At 36.4% G+C, this 19,780-nt stretch overlaps 1 protein-coding gene across 1 annotated transcript in view; it reads right to left on the reverse strand.

Annotated features, from left to right (window-relative positions):
• LOC124805499 overlaps nt 1-19,780 on the reverse strand; it is a 139,438-nt gene that overhangs the window by 90,259 nt on the left and 29,399 nt on the right. Inside the window, exon 3 of the mRNA XM_047266063.1 lies at nt 14,333-14,412. Coding sequence (XP_047122019.1) covers nt 14,333-14,412 — 80 coding nt within the window. The remainder of the gene's footprint in view (nt 1-14,332; nt 14,413-19,780) is intronic.

Consider the following 19,780-nt stretch of genomic DNA (forward strand, 5'->3'; position numbering starts at 1 on the left):
AGTCATTGCACAGAGGTCAGCACACGCAGAAACGGCGTCACCAAAAATTAGAACAGGGACCAAATCCACTACTGCAGCTGACTGCACAACCCACCGCTGCAAGCCTCTAAATCATAGAGTGCACACCATTCAAATGTTGCTCACAACCAAACCCTCTCTTTCACACATAAACACAGTCCGTCATGTCACAAAGAGAAAAAGTTCACGTGAGCACCATGTTTATCAAATTCATTATTTCATGGATGTCTGTTTACTTCCTCTGAGACTTGGGTAATTTTGAAGTTTTAATATGAAAATATGTAAACTTATTTCCTTATGTTTAATTAAATATATCAGTTGACTTAAATAAGATCTCTAATGGCGATGTAAATAATTACTATCTTTACATTTATATGTAAACTTTGTATTTGCTCACATTTTGCAGGAAGAGTTATAAGTAGATCTGCTGAACATTTTGTAAAGAGTAATCATGTTCTGTATGAAGATAGAATTTGTAAGTTGATGGATGTAAATTTCCTCAATTGGTTGAGTGAAATGTTTCAGAATATAGAAGTTAAAAATATGATAACTTTTTATTTCATAGTCAGTGAGCCAACAAATATTTACAACCCTGGAAAGTTTTGATTTTTTCTTACAGAAAGTATCAGAGACCATCATACCCCTGAAAAGATGACAATGAGGCCAGCAATAGACTCAACAAAGTATTAAAGCTGTTAAAATGGGCATACTTTCAATATTAGTAAAAAATGGCAAACTTCCGGGAAGTGGACATGTCATGAGACAGTTTTTATTTTTTGAAATGACTTGTTACAGATGGCTCCAGCATATGGGCAACCTAAAACCTCTCTCACTGCGTTGACCTAAAGACACGATTGCTAACATACTTCGCATACTTTCACTCCATTCTGTCCTATGGCATAACGTCTGGGGCCTGCAGCTATGGTGTAAAATGTGCTTATTCTACAGAAGTTAGCAATAAGAATGTTGTGTAACATTTTTACAGTTACATGCTCCCTAATCATGTTTGTGGTTAATGATAAGAGTGAATTTAGGAAGAACTCGTTAATTCACAACCACAATACTAGAAGTAGAAATAATTTCCATAAACTGGGTGTCCCAGGAGAAATGGTCAATATTCAGGGATATTACAGGAATACTCATTTGAAGCAAAAAATTTCATATGGCCATATGCCTTATTCTGAATGATTTCAGAGATAGAAGGCATTTAATGTATATTTGTTTTTGGGCTAGTGGTCCACACATATGTATCTTACCCATCCAACCTCTTTGACATTTTATTCTAGCCCAACCCACCTTGTTGCTTTCAACCTGTAAGCTCAGGATGTCTTTCTGCCATTAAACAATCCCATTGAATGGCCCTCCATGGATACGTGAGGGAAAGTGTCAATTGCACTTACCCTAATTGCTGGACTGGTCATGGGAATACAAATAACTGGCCTTAACACCATTAGATTTTTGTTTATGGAGTTGGATGGAGTATAAGGTATACAAATGAAAGATGAATACATGAGGTAGGCACTGAGACAAGCAACGCACAACATGTTCTCCAAAAAGTGCAAAAATGCATTGAAGTTGATGGTGGGATATTTGAACATTTACTGTGAAATGTGCAATAGCTGCAATGTGACTTATACAATAATGCTTCGAGGTGAATGTGTTAAAAATATATATTTTCCAATTGATACTTTGTGTAACACATGCTGTAATGTTTATTTACTGTTGTACATGTGAAATAGGGAATAGGCCATATGTCTACATGAAATTTTTGATTCAAATTATTGTTCCTGTTGTATTCCTAAATGCTGACTGTTCCTTCTGGGATACCCTGGACACTGTAAATTCCTCTCTAGGGTCCAAAATGGACTGTCATATTCTGGTGCAAAAGCCTGTAACAGGTTGACCATGGACAACAGGAAATTGAAAATCCTCAGATACCAAAACACAAAGTAAAAGATTACCTCCCTACCCCTTCTTCCACAATGTACCTGAATACTTGGACTCAGAAACATAAATACTATGCAGCTCTAGAACTTGTATGAGATAGATCTTGATTTTTGTCAGTATATAGACTGCTAATAGTAGTAGATGTAAAGTTAAATTTTTTTTAATCTGTTGGAATTACATTTTCCTTGAGACATATGAATTCAACTTTATCTTCAATTATGATAGACTCTGAAGAAATGAATTTAAATTTGTGCCACAGATCTGACTCTGTTAGCCATACTGTTATGGTGATGTAATTATTAGCACATCTGCCTCCTAAGCAGGAGACACAGGCTAAAGTCCCAGCCATGGCGCAAATTTTAATTAATCTCTTCAGCTCCTATCATTATCAAAGATAAAGTTGAGACTCATATTTCTCAAGGAAAATGTAATTCCATTAGATAAATACATCAGCTACGCTCGAGGTACAGACAAGATTTCCCATTACATTTGATCTGAAAATCAGCCACTGTTCACTTCTATAGTTCAGGACACAATTCATTTGTACTACCTGTAACTGCCATTGGGAAATAACCAGAAAAACAGCACTACTGGTAAAATGCCCAGGGTGCATTGAGCAGTGGACAACATGAGTGAGTGAGTGAGTGACTGGCTATTCATCTCAACAGCAAACATGGAGTGCTGTGGTTAGTGAGGCCCGAGTCCTTAATTAGAAATCATTTGCTTATCTCTGAATTTACAAATTGGCACTATTATTGCATACTCAGTTCTGCTGCGAATACTCCACGAACATTGAAACACTTGCTCTGTCAAATCAGTAAAATATTTTGTCTGCTTGTGTCTGTGTATGTGCAGATGGATATGTGTGTGTATGCGAGTGTATACCTGTCCTTTTTTTCTCCCTAAGGTAAGTCTTTCTGCTCCCGGGATTGGAATGACTCCTTACCCTCTCCCTTAAAACCCACATCCTTTCGTCTTTCCCTCTCCTTCCCTCTTTCCTGATGAAGCAACCGTTGGTTGCGAAAGCTAGAAATTTGTGTGTATGTTTGTGTTTGTTCGTGTGTCTATCAACCTGCCAGCACTCTCGTTTGGTAAGTCACATCATCTTTGTTTTTAGATATATTTTTCCCACGTGGAATGTTTCCCTCTATTATATTCATATCAGTAAAATATTTCCATACTTTGTCACACATCTCTCCATAATTGGGACTGCTACTTGTTTAGTACTTGGATTTGATATTTCTTAACAGCTTCAGCATTTTCTACAGTTGATCTGAGGCATGTGCATTCCACTGTTTATTATTAATGCCCACACATTCTGTGGCTACTAGAACAATTTGTTGAATTTACTTGGTACTGGCCTCTCACTATCTTCAGCTTCTCAGTGTCAGGTAATAGACTTTTTCCTTTTTCATACTTTATTTCTATAGTTTGATTTTTATTTTCATGTACAGTGCTTGTTCTTCTTTTCTTTAGAGTAAAAGCAGAAACCGTTGAAGTACTATTCGTAAGACTACTTTTTAAATTATGACTAGCTTTCAAAATTACATGGGGTTCTATCTTCTTGGAATACAATTATTTGATGTCACAGTTATGCCTTCTGACTACTTTGGTATGAATTTTTCATCCAACAGATTGCAAATTCTCTAGGAAAATATTTAAAAAGGTTTTCCTTGTAGTGTCTGCCTTCTATATGTCTGCAGAGTATTTGTATATGATATAATCCATTACTGAGTGGGCTACTTTTCTAATATAACACTTCTGCTGTTTCATCCTGAAAACATGCTTTGTACACAACATATACTCAGGACATATCACACTGTACAAAAGGACTCACTGACTTCATGAGCTGCTCCTGCTTGAAATGATCATTGACAAGTTTGACAAAGGCAAAAATACACAGATCAACACAATAATTACATAAAGGAGTGGTTCTAAAATTGAGAATAAATTGCTTCACTTGTTTAAATAAATCTGCCAGAGATTTGGAAACTTGTCTCGTTGTTCAAGAAAGAAAGGAGACTGCCATCATTATAGGAAAGTTGACTGAAGTGCTAATAAGTAGCACGATGAAGGTAAGTTAATATGTTACTAATTTTAAAAAAGGGAAGCTCGAGGATACAAAATATGTATGATTTTGCATAAAATTGACTTACAAGGAAACCATTCACCACATAAAACGTCTCTGCGTATGCTGTGATTAGTCTAATATTGTTCTCATGATTGGGTGCAATATGTAGCAAGTTTTAGTATTTTACTTATTTCATCATTTACAACTGGTTCTTGAAACTTTGTAAGTAGACTTTCTCAGGATAGTTTGTATCTATCTCCAAGAATATACTAATTCAGTTTCTTCAGCATATCCGTGACACTCTTCCGTGACACTCTTCCATTTGTCAAACAAACTGTAACTATTTGTGGTGCCCTTCTCTACATATGTTCAATATCAACAGTTAATCCTATATTGTATGGATCCCAATATTCTAGGATCAGCAGCATAAGTGTTTTGTAAGCAGTATCCTTTATAAACTGATAGAATTTTCTGTAGTGTTTTACAAATGAACCAACATCTGCCATCTACTTTACCTATGTAATTGTTATTTTTATAACATTACAAATTGTTACACCCAGGTATTTGTACGACTTAAACTATTCCAATTATGGCTCGTTGATTTTGCTGTCCTAGGATAATGTGAGTTTGCATTTTGTGAAGCACACAATTTTACATTTCTGAATGAAATATCATCAACATCTGAATGAATATTTGTGCAGCATTTTTTAACACAGTACTTCATTATAGCTAACTGCATCATCTGCAAAATGACTGAGGTTACTATTAAGAAAAGGATAGTTGCTACTCACCTTATAGTGGAGATGCGGAGTTGCAGAGAGGCACAACGAAAAGACTGTCCAAAAAGTAAGCTCCCGACCAAAACTGCCTGCATCCGGATTACTCAAAACACACACACACACACACACACACACACACACACACACACACACACACACATAAGCAAACGCAACTTGCACTCCCATGACCAGAGTCTCTGGCTGCTTGTTGTACCTATCTGTAACTCAGCATTTCCACTTATATGACTTATATGGTGAGTAGCAACTATCCTTTTCATAATACTGTCATTATTCTATCCTGGATTTTCCACTTTTGAGGTTACTATTGACACTGTATGCAGATGATTTTCCATCCAAGATAACATGCTGTGTCCTACTTACCAAGAAATCCTCAATACAGTAATGATTTTAGCTTGAGATGGTAACCCCCCCCCCCCTCCCCTCCTGAACCATGGACCTTGCCATTGGTGGGGAGGCTTGCATGCCTCAGCGATAGAGATAGCCGTACCGTAGGTGCAACCACAACAGAGGGGTATCTGTTGAGAGGCCAAACAAACGTGTGGTTCCTGAAGAGGGGCAACAGCCTTTTCAGTGGTTGCAAGGGCAACAGTCTGGATGATTAACAGATCTGGCCTTGTACCATTAACCAAAACAGCCTTGCTGTGCTGGTACTGCGAACGAGAGAAACTACAGCCGTAATTTTTCCTGAGGGCACGCAGCTTTACTGTGTGGTTAAATAATGATGGTGTGCTCTTGGATAAAATATTCCAGAGGTAAAATAGTCCCCCATTAGGATCTCTGGGCAGGGACTGCTCAGGAGGACGTCATTATCAAGTGGAACCAAACTGGCATTCTATGGATCGGAGCGTGGAATGTCAGATACCTTAATCGGACAGGTAGGTTAGAAAATTTGAAAAGAGTAATGGATAGGTTAAAGTTATATATTGTGGGAATTAGTGAAGTTCAGTGGCAAGATGAACAAGACTTCTGGTCAGGTGAATACAGGGTTACAAATACAAAATCAAATAGGGGTAATGCAGGAGTAGGTTTAATAATGAATAAAAAATAGGAGTGCGGGTAAGCTACTACAAACAGCATAATGAATGTGTTATTGTAGCCAAGATTTGACCCATCAACTAACATCTTCAACTTGTCATTAAATTGAACTAGAACATTCTTAGGACTATTATTAATCCCATCAATGTTCTGGCTTACACCATCACGAATTAATATTATCTGAAATAAACTAAACTTACCTTTACACAATGAATTTAAAACACTGCTAGGGCCAAAATCATTTAATGGAACAACATTCATCTTTATCTCAATTTTTATTATAATACTATTTAATAATTTCATATGACTATTCCCTTATATTTTTACTAGAACAAGACATTTAGCATTAACATCACTCTGCCTATATGATTGAGATTCATATATTTACATACCTTGTACCACAAGGAACGTCACCTGCATTAATGTCATTTATAGTATTAATTGAAACAATTAGAAATGTCATTCGATCAGGTACACTAGCAGTACGACTATTAGCAAACATAATTGCAGGACACTTATTATTAACCTTATTAGGAAACACAGGACCGTCTATAGCAATAAACTTAATTTCACTACTAATTATTGGACAAATACTTCTATTACCCCTAGAATCAGCAGTAGCCATAATTCAAGCTTACGTTTCTTCAATTTTAAGAACTTTATATTCTAGAGAAGTATATTAAACCTATGTTAACAACTCACTCAAATCACCCATTCCACTTACAAGGGAACCTCCCCATCGCACCCCCCTCAGATTTAGTTATAAGTTGGCACAGTGGATAGGCCTTGATAAACTGAACACAGATCAATTGAGAAAACAGGAAGAAGTTGTGTGGAACTGTGAAAAAATAAGCAAAATATACAAACTGAGTAGTCCATGGGCCACATAAGCAACATCATGGACGAAGTGTGCTTAGAAGCGCCGTGGTCCCGTGGTAGCGTGAGCAGCTGCTGAACGAGAGATCCTTGGTTCAAGTCTTCCCTCGGCTGAAAATTTTACTTTCTTTATTTTTGCATAGTTATTATCTGTCCGTTCGTTCATTGACATCTCTGTTCACTGTAATAAGTTTAGTGTCTGTGTTTTGCGGCCGCACTGCAAAACCGTGCGATTAGTAGACGAAAGGACGTGCCTCTCCAATGGGAACAGAAAACATTTGATCGTAAGGTCATAGGTCAACCGATTCCTCCACAGGAAAACACATGTGATATGTTCTATACGACACTGGTGACGGCATGTGCGTCACATGACAGGAATATGTTGTCGACCCACCTAACTTGTACACTTGGTGAATGGGTAAAAAGATTCTTCTACCTTGCCCGATTTAGGTTTTCTTGTGGATGTGATAATCACTCCCAAAAAAGTGATGAAAACATAAGAGTTTGTCACATAAACTGAAAATAAAAAATTAAAATTTACACTTGATGGAAGATTTGAACCTAGGACCTTTCGTTCCGCAGCTGCTCACGTTACCACGAGACCACGGCGCTCCTGCGTTCCTATCGTCCTTATTGTTGCTTATCTTCCCTTGAACTACTCAGTTTGTATATTTTGCTTATTTTTTCACAGTTCTACACAACTTCTTCCTGTTTTCTCAATTGATCTGTGTTCAGTTTTTCAAGGCCTATCCACTGTGCCAACTTATAACTAAATCTGAGGGGGGTGCGATGGGGAGGTTCCCTTGTTAGTAGACTATAGACCTTGACCACTAACAGGAGCAATTGGAGCAATAGTCCTAGTGTCAGGATTAGCAAAATGATTCCACCTATTTAACCTTAACTTATTTATAATTGGATTTGGAATTACCTTATTAACTATAATTCAATGATGACGAGATGTAGTACGGGAAGGAACCTATCAAGGATTACATACAGGATTTGTATCAATTGGATTACGATGAGGAATAATCCTATTTATTGCATCAGAAGTATTACTCTTTGTATCATTCTTCTGAGCCTTCTTTAGAAGAAGACTAACACCAACAGTTGAGCTAGGAATATTATGACTACCAATAGGAATTCAACCTTTTAATCCTATACAAATTCCTTTACTTAATACAGCTATTCTTTTAGCCTCAGGAGTAACCGTAATATGAGCACATCATAGTTTAATAGAATCTAACCACACTCAAGCATTACAAGGACTATTTTTTACAGTACTATTAGTACTATATTTCACAATACTTCAAGCACATGAATATTGAGAAGCACTTTTCACTATTGCAGGCGCAGTATATGGATCAACATTCTTCGTTGCAACAGGGTTCAATGGTCTCCACGTAATTATTGGAACAATTTTCTTAACAACATGTGTACTTCGACACTCAATAAACCAATTCTCACCTAGACACCACTTTGGATTTGAAGAGGCAGCATGATATTGACACTTCGTAGATGTAGTACGATTATTCTTATACATTTCTATTTATTGATGAGGTAGACAATTGTTTTTCTAGTATAAATAGTACATTTGACTTGCAATCAGAAAGCTTGATATAAATCAAGAAAAACAATCTTAATCCTATCTACAAGAGTTTTTATTAGATTTGTTATTCCAATAATTGTTATAATCCTTGCAACAACATTATAAAAAAAAATTAATCAATGACCAGGAAAAAAGATCACCATTCGAGTGTGGATTTGATCCAAAAAGATCAGCACGAATACCATTCTCCCTCCGATTCTTCTTAATCGCAGCAATTTTTCTAATCTTTGATGTAGAAATTGCATTAATTCTACCAATTGTAATTATTTTCAAAACTTCAGACATTATAATCTGAACAGTATCAACAATATTTTTTATTCTAGTCCTATTAGGTGGACTATACCATGAATGAAATCAAGGAGCCTTACAATGAGCAGAATAAAGGGTTGTAGTTAACTATAACATTTGGGTTGCATTCAAAAAGTATTGATATAATCAAACAACGTTAAATAGAATAAGAAGCGAAATATTGCAGTCAGTTTCGGCCTGAAAGATTGGTAAATAATATACCCTTATTCTTATTAATTGAGGCCAAAACGAGGTGTATTACTGTTAATAATATAATTGAACTATAAAGTTCCAATTAAGGAAATGTAAAGCTAATATAAAACCTGATAACTTTTTATATTAGCGGTTAAACTCCGTTAACATTTGTAAAATTTATATAGTTTAAATAAAACATTACATTTTCACTGTAAAAATAATATAGTTATATTTATAAATACCTAAAAGTAAAAATACTTTCTTACCATCTTCAGTGTCACACTCTAATTATAAGCTATTTAAATACACGAAAAATAACATTACTAAGATAAACATTCCAAAAATAAAAGTTAAAAGATAAATCTTAAAGTTAGAATCATATCAACCTTGTGTATAACCAATTAAATAAATATTATATATAAAAACAAAGATGAGGTGACTTACCGAACAAAAGTGCTGGCTGGTCGATAGACACACAAACAAACACAAACATACACACAAAATTCAAGCTTTCGCAACAAACTGTTGCCTCATCAGGAAAGAGGGAAGGAGAGGGGAAGACGAAAGGAAGTGGGTTTTAAAGGAGAGGGTAAGGAGTCATTCCAATCCCGGGAGCGGAAAGACTTACCTTAGGGGGAAAAAAGGACAGGTATACACTCGCACACACGCACATATCCATCCACACCTGCTTGTGTCTGTATGTGTGGATGGATATGTGCGTGTGTGCGAGTGTATACCTGTCCTTTTTTCCCCCTAAGGTAAGTCTTTCCGCTCCCGGGATTGGAATGACTCCTTACCCTCTCCTTTAAAACCCACTTCCTTTCGTCTTCCCCTCTCCTTCCCTCTTTCCTGATGAGGCAACAGTTTGTTGCGAAAGCTTGAATTTTGTGTGTATGTTTGTGTTTGTTTGTGTGTCTATCGACCAGCCAGCGCTTTTGTTCGGTAAGTCACCTCATCTTCGTTTTTATATATAATTTTTCCCACGTGGAATGTTTCCTTCCATTATATCAGTTAAATAAATAAATAATCTATGTAAACCTTGGCCACCAAATAACTCACCTCAATCATAATCAAATGACTTTGATGAATAATAACCCAACTTTAAAGGAACATATCTAACAAACTTAGTTGAAAGAAAAGGTATAAATCATATAGAACCAGCAAATCTAACAAAAGAAAGCATACTTAAAGAAAATAAATTATGAGAAAAATCAAACTTAGAAATAAGATAACCCAAATAAGCACCTAAAACTACAACTGTAATAGTCAAAAACTTCAAATAATAAGGTAAAGCCCCTGCCTACCACAGTAGAACAAGTTTATATGCCAACTAGCTCCGTAGATGACATACAGATTGAATAAACGTACGATAAGATAAAACAAATCATTCAGATACTGAGGGGAGACGAAAAATTAATAGTCATGGGGAACTGGAATTTGATAGTAGGTGAAGGAAGAGGAGGAGAAGTAGCAGGTGAATATGGACTGGGGATAAGGAATAAAAGAGGAAGCTGCCTGGTAGAATTTTGCACAGAGCATAACTTAATCATAGTCAACACTTGGTTTAAGAATCATAAAGAAGATTGTAAATGTGGAAGACACTGGAAGGTTTCAGATAGATTATACTATGGTAAGACAGACATTCAGGAACCAAGTTTTAAATTGTAAGACATTTCCAGAGGCAGATGTGAACTCTGGCCACAATTTATTGGTTATGAACTGTAGACTAAAACTGAAGAAAACAGCAAAAAGGTAGGAATTTAAGGACATGGGATCTTGATCAACTGAAAGAACCAGAGGTTGTAGAGAGTTGCAGAGGGAGCATTGGGGAACAATTGACAAGATCAAGGGAAAGAAATACAGTAGAAGAAGAATGGGTAGCACTGAGAGACGAAATAGTGAAGGCAGCAGACAATCGTATAGGTAAGAAGGCAAGGGCTAGTAGAAATCCTTGGGTAACAGAAGAGATACTGATTTTAATTGATGAAATGCAGTACATGAAGCAGAAGAAAAGGAATACAAATGTCTCAAAAATGAGATTGACAGGAAATGCAAAATGGCTCAAGAGGCATGGCTAGAGGACAAATGTAAGGACGTAGGGGCATTTATTACTAGTGGTAAGATAGATACTGCCTACAGGAAAATTAAAATCTTTGGAGAAAAGAGAACCACTTGTATGAACATCGAGAGCTCAGATGGAAAATCAGTTCCCAGCAAAGAAGGGAAAGCAGAAAGGTGAAAGAAGTATATAGACAGTCTATACAAGGGTGAATTACTGGAGGACAATCTTATCTAAATGGAAGAGGACGTAGATGGAGATGGAATAGGGGATATGATACTGCGTGAAGAGTTTGACAGAGCACTGAAAGACCTGAGACAAAATAAGGCCCCAGGAGTAGACAACATTCTGTTAGAATTATTGATAACCTTGGGAGAGCCAGTCCTGACAAAATTCTACCATGTGGTGAGAAAGGCATATGAGACAGGCGAAATACCCTCAGACTTCAAGAAGAGTATAATAATTCCAATCCCAAAGAAAGCAGGTGTTGGCAGGTGTGCAAAATTACCAAACTATCAGTTTAATAAGTCACAGCTACAAAATACTAACACGAATTCTTACAGACGAATGGAAAAACTGGTAGAAGTCGACATCGGGGAAGATCAGTTTGGATTCCGTAGAAATGATGGAACACGTGAGGCAATGCTGACCCTACAACTAATCTTAGAAGATAGATTAAGAAAAGGTAAACCTACATTTAGAGCATTTGTAGACTTACGAGAAAGTTTTTGGGAATGTTGACTGGAATACTCTCTTTCAAATTCTGATAGTGAAAGAGTAAAATACAGGGAACGAAGAACTATTTACAATTTGTACAGAAACCAGATGGCAGTTGTAAGAGTTGAGGGGCACGAAAGGGAAGCAGTGGTTGGGAAGGGAGTGAGACAGGATTGTAGCCTATCCCCGATGTTATTCAATCTGTATATTGAGCAAGCAGTAAAAAAATAAATAAATAAATAAATAAAAAAGAAAAAAAAAGTTGGAATAGGAATTACAGTGCAGGAAGAAGAAATAAAACTCCGAGGTTTGCCGATGACATTGTAATTTTGTCAGAGACAGCAAAGGACCTGGAAGAGCAGTTGAACAGAATGGACAGTGTCTTGAAAGGAGGATATAAGGTGAACACCAACAAAAGCAAAACGAAGATAGTGGAATGAAGTCAAATTAAATCAGGCAATGCTGATGGAATTTGATTAGGAAATGAGACACTTAAAGTAGTAGATGAGTTTTGCTATTTGGGGAGCAAAATAACTTCTGATGGTCGAAGTACAGATGATATAAAGTGTAGACTGGCTGTGGCAAGGACAGCTTTTCTGAAAAAGAGACATTTGTTAACATCGGGTATAGATTTTAGTGTCAGGAAGTCTTTTCTGGAAGTATTTGTATGGAGTGTAGCCATGTATGGAAGTGAAACATGAATGATAAATAGTTTAGACAAAAAGAGAACAGAGGCTTTCGAAATGTGATACTACAGAGAAATGCTGAAGATTAGATGGGTAGATCACGTAACTAATGAGGAGGTACTAAATAGAACTAGGGAGGAGGGGAATTTGTAGCACAACCTGGCTAGAAGAAGGGACTCCCATTGGTAGGACATGTTCCGAGGCATCAAGGGATCACCAATTTAGTATTGGAGGGAAGCGTGGAGGGTAAAAATCGTAGAGGGAGACCAAGAGATGAATACACTAAGCAGATACAGAAGGATGTAGGTTGCAGCAGATACTTGGAGGTGATGAAGCTTGCACAGGATATGGTAGCATGGAGAGCTGCATCAAGCCAGTCTCTGGACTGAAGACCACAACAACAACATGCCGTATGATCATATTTTCAATAATGAGCGTAGAGGTGCTACTGAGTCAAATGCTTTTCAGAAATCAAGACATACTGCATCCACCCGACTGCCTTGATCCATGGTTATCAGGATGTTACGCGAGAAAAGTTGGATTTCACAAGATCGATGTTTTTTGAATCCATGCTGGTTGGCATGGAAAAGGTAATTGAGTTAGAGATACCCCATTATGTGTGAGATCAATTCTACAACAAATCGATGTCAACGATACTGAATGATTGTTTTGTGGATCACTTCTTCTACTTTCCTTGTACACAGATGTGACCTGCGGTTTCTTCCAAGTATTGGACACAGTTTTCTCTTCAAGGAGTTTGTAGTAAGTTACAGTTAAAAAGAGGAGCTCAAGGGTGAGCTTTGTCCAGTTTCAGTGATTTCCATTGTTTCTCAATATCAATGACAATAACAATCTAATATGTATCTTTGTAGTGTCACGAGAATTAAATTGGGACAATACTACTGGATTTTCCTTTGTAAAAGAACAGTTCAAAGCAGACTTCAGCATTGCTGCTTTTGCTTTAGTAACCTCAATTCATGTTCCTATCTCATCCATGAGTGTATGGGCATTAACTTCAGTACCATTAACAGCCTTTATAAAAAATTTGTGAAAGATCTTTAGATAATATTTTGCTACAACAGTCACTTAAGGCTTCACACAATGCCCTCTTGACAACCAAACATGTTTCATTCAGTATCTCTCTATTGTTAGTCTTATGCTTTCAATTACACCTATTCTGCAGTAGCTTCTGTTTCTTTATAAGTTTATTTACAATGGCTGTATACAATAGGGAGAATTCTCCCATTATGAACTGTTCTACTACGTACATTTCTACTTAGTGCATGGCCAACTATTCTTTTAAATTGGGCCACAGTTCTGAATGCTCTTCTCTAGACCCAAATGTCTCTTTATCTAGTTTGATGAGCATATAAACCCTTCTAGCCGTTTCAGTTGCTTATTGTACTTTGGCAACCATAGTTGCTACAACTGCCTCATGGTCACTGATATCAATTTCAATGTGGACACCTTCAAAGAGGACAGGTCTATTTGTTGGCATTAGATCCAACATATTTCCATCATAATTGCTAAGTAGCTTTCAGCAAAGGCATTCAGTAATGTTTCTCAGGACTGTTTTTCCATGCTCACTGTATACACAACAGTAATTTTCACAATTGATTGTTGTTGAATGATTAAAATATTCTCAGATGATGAGAATATGATTGTGGAACTTATGTACCACTGAACTTAAGTTTCCTATCAAGATTAAAATTTGCTGATTCACAACTCAGTGGATTTTGGTATGAAAAGATATTTCTGACTTGAGTGCCAGTTAATCGTCATCTCTAAAACTTTAAAATGGAAAGGTCAAAGATTTTCTTTTCCCAGGGTATCTATATGATTTTAATAAGGGAAGGTTAAAGATTTTCTCTTCCCAGTATCTATTATGAGTCTCTTGCTTCACAAAGTGCAACGATAGCTTATCAACTTTATGGTTGACTGCCCCATCTAAATTTAATTTTTTGATATAATTAGATTTATCAGACATCTAATCTGATCATTTACAATGTTAGAATTGTTCTCAGGGTTACTCACCATTTTCTTCAGACAGTGTGTTATTTGCAGGTAATATTTTACCTCTGTAAAATGACGTTTTGTGTAACGTTGAAGTCAGTCTGAAAAGGAAATTATAACAATTAATACAGAAAGGTCACCAAGTCTGAGAAAATTATAAAAAAAGAGTTAGTGCTTCCAATGACTATCAACTACTTTAATATCTGTCTCTCGTCTTTGTACAAGAATTTATATAAGTGTGTGTGTGTGTGTGTGTGTGTGTGTGTGTGTAAAAGAAATGCATCAAATCATTAGTATCATCACAATACCCATATTATTGGCACAAAAACCCACACACTCGGATAGCTCAGAGTTCTATGCAAATAAAGCTTTTTTCCATTCTTTTTCTTTTTTCAGTAAGATATTACAGAGCAAGTGCTTCCCAAGATAATTTAGTTGAAAAAAAATATTTTGTTAAGAATATCTAAACAGCTTTTTGACAAGGATTGTTTTCATAACAAATATTTCACTCTGCAGCAGACTGTGCACTGCTTTGATCTGCCAGATAGTTTCAAAACAATTCACACTCTGCTTCTGAGTGAAAGATTTATTCCAAAACCCCTAACCTGTTGTTGAGTCGAATATCAATCATATCTTTTCTTCTAGTAATACTAGTCAAGCAAGGCATGCAGCAAAGCTTATGTGAAGTTTGGAAAGTATAAGTGAGTTGTACTGGCAGAACTACAGCTGTGGGGATGGGTTGTGAGTCATTTCCGGTTAGCTCAGTTGGTTAAGAACATTGCCCAAGAAACAAATTGTAACAGTTATCAACTCTGATTCAGCCCACAGTTTTAATACATAAGAAAGTTTCACAATGGACTGTGCTGCAAATGATATAATCCTAAAAATTTTAGTGGATTTCTGTGACAGTTTAAACAACATGTAAGACAGCTCTGAAACTGTGGTTTTTCATCACAATGTCACAGATTAACTGACATCTCTAAAATGAAAGTAGATACAACTAAATTATGGAGAGTCAGAGAATTAAGAAATAACACACTATTTTACTCAATCGAGATCAGGCAACGGCACACAGTCAAGTACGGACATATGATACTTAACACAGGAAAACAGCCACTGTAAAAATGCATAAAACCTTATTACCTGAAATTCACTTTCTTAATGTCATCATATGCTTGTGTATTTAATGGTGGGTAATTACTGACAAAGAGAACAAATATTTCATGTATTTTTACATTATAAAATTGTTGAAGCATTCATGGCCACTTCTTAAAATGCTGCAGGCCAGTGCTCATCTTGGAATTTGTGGCTGGTGTTGGTTTTTATATTAATAAAAACAAAATTACAAATTTGTAGAAAATTACATTGTATTATACTTTTAAAAGAAAGTCATCTTCTAGTGGATTTTTTTTTCCCAACTAACAGAAAAAGTACTCTATGGCATTGGTCCCTTAATTAGCTTGCATTAAATTCCTCACACATAACAAAGCCCCAAGGGACTGGAAAAAAGTGCAGGTGACAGAAGGGTAAGAGAATGGACTTGTAAAATTACCAAGCAATACCCTTAACATCAGTTTACTGCAGAATTCTTGAACATATCTGCAATTCAAATATAACAAATTTCCCTGGGACAGAAAAGCTTCTGTCCACAAATAAGCATGGGTTTAGAAACCATCACTTGTGCTAAACTCAGCTTGCCCTTTTTTCACATGATATTCTGCGAACTACATGGCAACAAGCAGATTCTATACTCCTAGATTTCCGAAAGTGTTTCACATGGCGACCCACTGCAGACTGATAATGAAAGTATGAACGACAGAATAGGTTCCCAGATACACGAACAGGTCAAATACTTCTTACATAATAGAACACAGTGTTCATCAGAGGCAAGGATACCACCAGGAGTGCCCCAGGGATATGTATTAGGACCACTACTGATCTATATATACGTAAATGATCTGATCGAATGTGTGAACCGCAGTCTGTGCTTGCTTGCTTTCGAAGCAGTGGTGTACAGCAAGTTGAATGACTATATGAGGATACAAGAGGATTAGACACAAGTTCTGCTTGGTGTCATGAGTGTCAGCTCATTCTAAATGTAGAAAAATGTAAAATAAAGCAGATGAGTAGGAGAAGCAATCCCATAATGTTTGGATACAGCTTTAGTAGTGTGCTGCTTGACACAGTCATTAATATTAAATGGAAGGGAAATGGTACATACTAGTACAAGCTACCTCCATCACGTACTGTACAGTGGCTCACAGAGTACGAAGCAGGTGTAGATAGAATAATTTTGGTGACTTTCATCCTGTTTTTTTGTCCATGCAAAAGTATTTAACATGTTGCTATGACAATACGTAGTAACATAAACACACATCTTGATACACGTTACTTGTGAGAATGCGCAACAGACTCATTGCAGCCAACACAAACTATCAGTTTGGTGCATGGTTATAAAGTTCAGCAGCTAGATTTCCAGAGAACATCCCATGCATATTTAGTGATTTTTTAAAAAAAAAAAAAAAAAAAAAATAATGGAGCTTTTTTTCTTATTTATTACCATGCAAGTTACTTAAATCATGCAACATCCAACATTGTAAGAAGTCAACTAAGAGTCACAATAAGCAATATCATATGCAGTTATTACCGAAAGATTCTACCACAATGAATCATCTTGCTTAGTTCTGTTATTTGGATTATTTAACACATGGAATATCCCACAAAGATGTCCACATGCTATGATTATAATGATCTTTTCAGCAATGTCACCCACCTAGTAAACTAACAAATATCAAGTTCATTGAAGGTGTGTTGCTGTTCGTGTTTTCAATTCAAAGCTTTCAACTGCAAACCAGCTGTGAAGCTGTTGAGTAAAGAATTACTATTATGATTTGACAAACAAACACTATAATTAGAGGTATGTTAAAACAAACATCTGAGATAAAATGCCTTGACATAATTTAGAATCTTCTGTTAAATCTTTTGTTATCTCCTACATCATTAACACAAATTAGGATGTATCAAAATGACAATTTATTGAAAAAAAATTAAAATTGCAAGAAAACAGAATGGCTTGTCCGTATTTACCCCCAGTAGGCAAAAGTGTATTATTGGTGACAAGAACAAATAAATGTACCAAAAACTGTCCTAGTGTGCCAAACTATTAATTCTTTCCTATTAGACCATCTTATGCTGAGCTCTGCATGACCTGCCTCTCCTTTTAACCTTCTCCAAAGTCTCCCTCTTACTTCTACGAGGAATAACTTATAATTCTGAAAGCTAGAATAGGTTTTTTTGTAATTTTATATTTGACTACTAGCAGTACTGTAATTTTTCCTCCTGAAGGTCCAGCCATTTTGTCTCCTTTAATTTCAAATCAAAAGAATATCATCTATTCTATCTTTTTAAATAATTTTAACTTTCAAATAAACTCAAGGTAGCTTACCAATCATGGAACAAGATTATTTGGTGCCTAAACATAGTGCTCAATACGTAAATTTGATCCAGACTCTCTGTAGATTCACTCAAAAGACTTAGCATCGTGACAAGCCCACTGGTACAAGATTTACAGATACAAAAATTAGATCAGGAACAAATTACAAAATGAAGCTACAAACATCAAATACACAATTTCTTAGCTTCTCAGTTATCATTATTTTTCAATAGTTGGGAACATTAAGATTATTGTGCATATTTTTCAGTAACGGTATGGACAGAAAAGTATGCTGACTCACTGTTAATAACTTTATTTCCTAATACCTGGTGATATACCTTACTATTGTTGTGTATTTTCCATCTTCAACTTTCCACTGCAAGAAGCATTAACATCAGGTTGCACCTGTAGTGCTCTTACATAACAAAAAAAAGGAAGTTTTGCAGACTGTTGCTGCCATACATTGTTCTATACATTCTACTCTTATGATTTAACTGTCTATTCCCTCCATTCATATAAATTACATTTTTTTCCTCTTGTCCCAAATATAAATTACAACATTTTTTCCCTTTTTTTCCCAAATTTCCTCAAAAGTACAGCCCCCCTCTGTGTATGATCAGTATCCCCCATTTGTCCCATTTGGTTCAGGTCCCCACACTTGAGCAGTATTCTATAATGGGTTGCCCAAGTGACTTGCATGCAAGCTCCTTAGCAAACTGATTGCAGTTCTCCAGTATTGTACCAATAAATCGAGTGTACCACTTGCTTTACCAATGACTGAACCTAAGTGATCATTCCATTTCACATCAACACAGTGGGTTACACCCAGGTATATGTATAAGTCGGCCGATTCCAACAGTGACTCACTGATATTATAGTCATAGGATACTACACTTTTTCATTTTGTGAAGTGCACAATTTTACATTTCTGAGCATTTAAAAGGTTGGCAATATCTGCACGACTTTGAAATCTTATCAAGAGCTGACTTAATATTTATATGCTTATGTAACGTTGAGGTTCGCCGATGACATTGTAATTCTGACAGAGGCGGCAAAGGACTTGGAAGAGCAGTTGAACGGAATGGACAGTGTCCTGAAAGGAGGATATAAGATGAACATCAACAAAAGCAAAACGAGGATAACGGAATGTAGTCGAAGTAAGTAGGGTGATGTTGAGGGAATTAGATTAGGAAATGAGACACTTAAAGTAGTAAAGGAGTTTTGCTATTTGAGGAGCAAAATAACTGATGATGGTCGAAGTAGAGAGGATATAAAATGTAGACTGGCAATGGCAAGGAAAGCGTTTCTGAAGAACAGAAATTTGTTAACATCGAATATAGATTTAAGTGTCAGGAAATCGTTTCTGAAAGTATTTGTATGGAGTGTAGCCATGTATGGAACTGAAACATGGACGATAAATAGTTTGGACAAGAAGAGAATAGAAGCTTTCGAAATGTGGTGCTACAGAAGAATGTTGAAGATTAAGTGGGTAGATCACGTAATTAATGAGGAGGTATTGAATAGGATTGGGGAGAAGAGGAGTTTGTGGCACAACTTGACTAGAAGAAGGGATCGGTTGGTAGGACATGTTCTGAGGCATCAAGGGATCACAAATTTAGCATTGGAGGGCAGCGTGGAGGGTAAAAATCGTAGAGGGAGACCAAGAGATGGATACACTATGCAGATTCAGAAGGATGTAGGTTGCAGTAGGTACTGGGAGATGAAGGAGCTTGCACAGGACAGAGTAGCATGGAGAGCTGCATCAAACCAGTCTCAGGACTGAAGACCACAACCACAACAACAACAACAACAACAACATATGTAACTTCTTTCAGGTAGTACTTCATTGCAGATGACTGCATCATTTGCAAAAAGCCTGAGGTTATTATTAATATTGTCCACAAAGTCATTAATATGAAACATGAACAACAAGTGTCCCAACAAACTTCCCTGGGCACACCTGGATTTACTTCAACATCTGTCGAAGACTCTCCATCGAAGACAAATTGCTGCGTCCTTCTTACCAAAAAATCTTC

The sequence above is a fragment of the Schistocerca piceifrons genome, chromosome 7 (genome assembly GCF_021461385.2).
Source record: "Schistocerca piceifrons isolate TAMUIC-IGC-003096 chromosome 7, iqSchPice1.1, whole genome shotgun sequence".
Classification (NCBI taxonomy): domain Eukaryota; kingdom Metazoa; phylum Arthropoda; class Insecta; order Orthoptera; family Acrididae; genus Schistocerca; species Schistocerca piceifrons.